The sequence below is a fragment of the Zingiber officinale genome, chromosome 1A (genome assembly GCF_018446385.1).
Source record: "Zingiber officinale cultivar Zhangliang chromosome 1A, Zo_v1.1, whole genome shotgun sequence".
NCBI lineage: Eukaryota > Viridiplantae > Streptophyta > Magnoliopsida > Zingiberales > Zingiberaceae > Zingiber > Zingiber officinale.
Window position 1 is genome coordinate 189,606,444 of NC_055987.1, and position 2,803 is coordinate 189,609,246.

The window sequence follows — 2,803 nt, forward strand, 5'->3', positions numbered from 1 at the left end:
TAAGGATGAAATATTAAGTTTTTTATGATGAGTTGTAGCAATAAGAAATCCAATACAAAGAAATCCAATTTGTTTCATAATCTTCTCTTTTTTCCTTAAATTCCTTGCTTCAGCTTCTTGTCCTTTTTCTTTGGTCCATCAAAACCAAATTAAGCACCCGACTATAATAAACTTTGTATAAGAGCATAAACTTTGTATTTGGTTTTGCAATATCTTTATATCATCCAAATCCATAGAGTGACTCGTGATAACTCATCTAAAATAAACTGAAATTGGTAATAAAACCTTTACATAGAATCAATGTACCCTTCTTCCTCACGCTTCTCCATTAAGGAAGTTAAAGAAGCAACAAACAAGGATAAGAAAAGGCAATGCATGGATAATGTGCATCAACACAAACACGCTACTTTCTTGGACATTTCCCAACTGCCCTTCTACTTTCTATCATGATCATACAGTAATCGGAAGATAAGCGCTACTAAATCTAATCAATGATCGAGGTCGTCAACACCATTTCAAGGCTTTAAAAACTCGTACAAATGTCTTCATCTTCAGGCCTTCAGCTTCATGGACTCTGAGGTGGATGTCTTCAGGAACTATCTGGTGCTGAGGCCAGACAAGGCCGGAGTTTCTGATCTTTTCCGTCTTCTGTTCTCGGCCAAAGTGTGTGATAACCCGTCGGTGGATTGCCCCATCGGCACCGAGATCGATGAGGCGAAGCGCCGGTGGGCCATCTTCATCTCCCTTTTGTTACAGAAGATCCTTCTCTGCTCCAGCACTCCGATGGCTCGGTTGGGCTCTGCAATCTTGTTCTGGCTAAATCTTGTCGCGGACAACAATGGCTTCCTCTCCCTCTTGTGGAATCTCTTCACAGGTCAGTAATGTAAAGCTTTGCGACGCATCAAACCTGCAAATATTTCAGACTTGTTCCTGGAAGTAAATATTTCAGACTTGTTACTGGTATAAACTCTGTTTTCTCTCCTTTATTTCTTCAGTTGCTTAAGCTTCTAAATCACAAACTAAAACAAATTAAGCAAAAACTGAAAGAGATGGATATCATTCCTTCAATTCTTTAATTTGCAGGGAAACTGGTTTTTCCAGAAAAGAATTCTTCTTCGTATAGGTCGGCTGTTGGACTTATTGACACGAGAGTAGAATTGGACAAGAAGATTAAACCAAGTGATGACAAGTATCATGCAGCACTGTCTATAATGGCCGCAAAACTAGCTTATGAAAATGAACTCTGCATCAAAAGCATAGTCAAAAACAATTGGAAAGTAAAGTTTTTTTCTTTCTTAGTTCTTTGCTATATTTACAGGCATAAACTATTAAGTATTAACTGATGTAGAGAAATCTTTGATCTTGTGCAGATGGAATTCTTGGAGTTCTACAATTGTTGGAATGGTCAAGCTATGAAATTTTCATTCAGACGTGATGCGTCGTTTCATTTAGACCTGGTGCACTAAAACATGGCTGTTGCTGTGCATGCAGACTACGAGAAGCAGTACAGTACGCAGGCGTTCATGTTGAGTGACAAAACCACCGCCGGCACCGAGCTGATTGTTGTTTCCTTTCGCGGGACGGATCCGTTCGACACAGTTCAGTGGATCACGGACGTGGACTTCTCGTGGTACGAGATACCGGACGTCGGCAAGGTCCACAGAGGCTTCATGAAGGCCTTGGGGCTGCAACCGAAGCTTGGGTGGCCCAAGGATCCGAATCAAAGCGATAAAACGCGAACGCACGCATACTATGCCATAAGAGACAGACTCAAGCAAGTGTTGAGCCAGAACGACAAGGCAAAGTTCTTGGTCACAGGGCACAGCTTGGGGGGAGCACTTGCCGTACTGTTCGCTGCCATCTTGGCGCTGCACCAGGAAGAGTGGCTGCTGGGGAGGCTTGAAGGAGTGCACACGTTCGGGCAGCCGAGGGTGGGAGACAAGGAGTTCGGGGAGTTTGTGGGGCGGCACTTGGACGAGCCTGAGAGGAGGTACTTCAGGTATGTTTACAGCAACGACATCGTGCCCAGAGTGCCCTACGATGACTCTGCTCTCATGTTCAAGCACTTTGGGACATGCGTGTACTTCAGTAGTCTCTACAGAAGAAAGGTGAATCTCTTCCTCTTTAGACTGAAGCATCAAAACAATTAGTCATAGCTTTAATTACTTGAAGCCAGGTGGTGGAAGAAGAACCAAACAAGAACTATTTCTCGTTTCAGCAAGTCGTCCCCAAGTACTTGAACGCAGGGTGGGAGCTTGTGAGAAGCTTCTTAATTGGATATATTGAAGGGCCAGAATACAAGGAAGGATGGTTCTTAAGGTCTCTAAGGATGTTGGCACTGGTATTTCCTGGGCTACCGCCACACGCTCCTCAAGACTATGATAACTGCACAAGATTGGGGATGAACACACCTCTTTAAGTTGAATAGAATGTATTCAAGTATCAGATATCTTTGTTGAATAGAATGGATCCTCATATCTTTTAGTAAATAAAAAATCCTCTTTGTTTCAAGCAATACAAAGTCTTTGTCGTATTATATAGTGGAGTAAACCTTGAAGAGAGTGTAAAAAGAAGAATAGAGAGAGAGAGAGGGGGGAAGGAATAAGATGAGAATAATAAAATCTATTGTTCATTGATATTTGTCCTAAGGACATTACAATATATATAATGTTCAAAAATACTTGGTCAGAATTATTCTAAGAATAATTCTGAGAATAACAGAATTATTTGAATAATCCAAATACTAATATGATTTGATTTGGTAATTTGATCCGGTCAATTTGGATAATTCTGTTATATCTCT

General features: G+C 41.3%; 1 protein-coding gene across 2 annotated transcripts; it reads left to right on the forward strand.

The window, feature by feature from the left end:
* The first annotated feature begins 493 nt into the window (after positions 1 to 493).
* LOC122013619 (triacylglycerol lipase OBL1-like) lies at positions 494 to 2,551 on the forward strand. 2 transcript variants are annotated; one of them, XM_042569879.1, is made up of 5 exons: positions 494 to 874; positions 1,084 to 1,277; positions 1,371 to 1,404; positions 1,492 to 2,108; positions 2,173 to 2,406. In XM_042569879.1, the coding sequence occupies exons 1-5, from the start codon at positions 568 to 570 to the stop codon at positions 2,284 to 2,286; spliced, it is 1,266 nt and encodes a 421-aa protein (XP_042425813.1). In that variant the 5' UTR covers positions 494 to 567; the 3' UTR covers positions 2,287 to 2,406. The 2 variants fall into 2 exon arrangements, with proteins under 2 accessions (XP_042425813.1, XP_042425807.1); XM_042569873.1 differs by having other exon boundaries at positions 496 to 874; positions 2,177 to 2,551.
* The last annotated feature ends 252 nt before the right edge of the window (positions 2,552 to 2,803 follow it).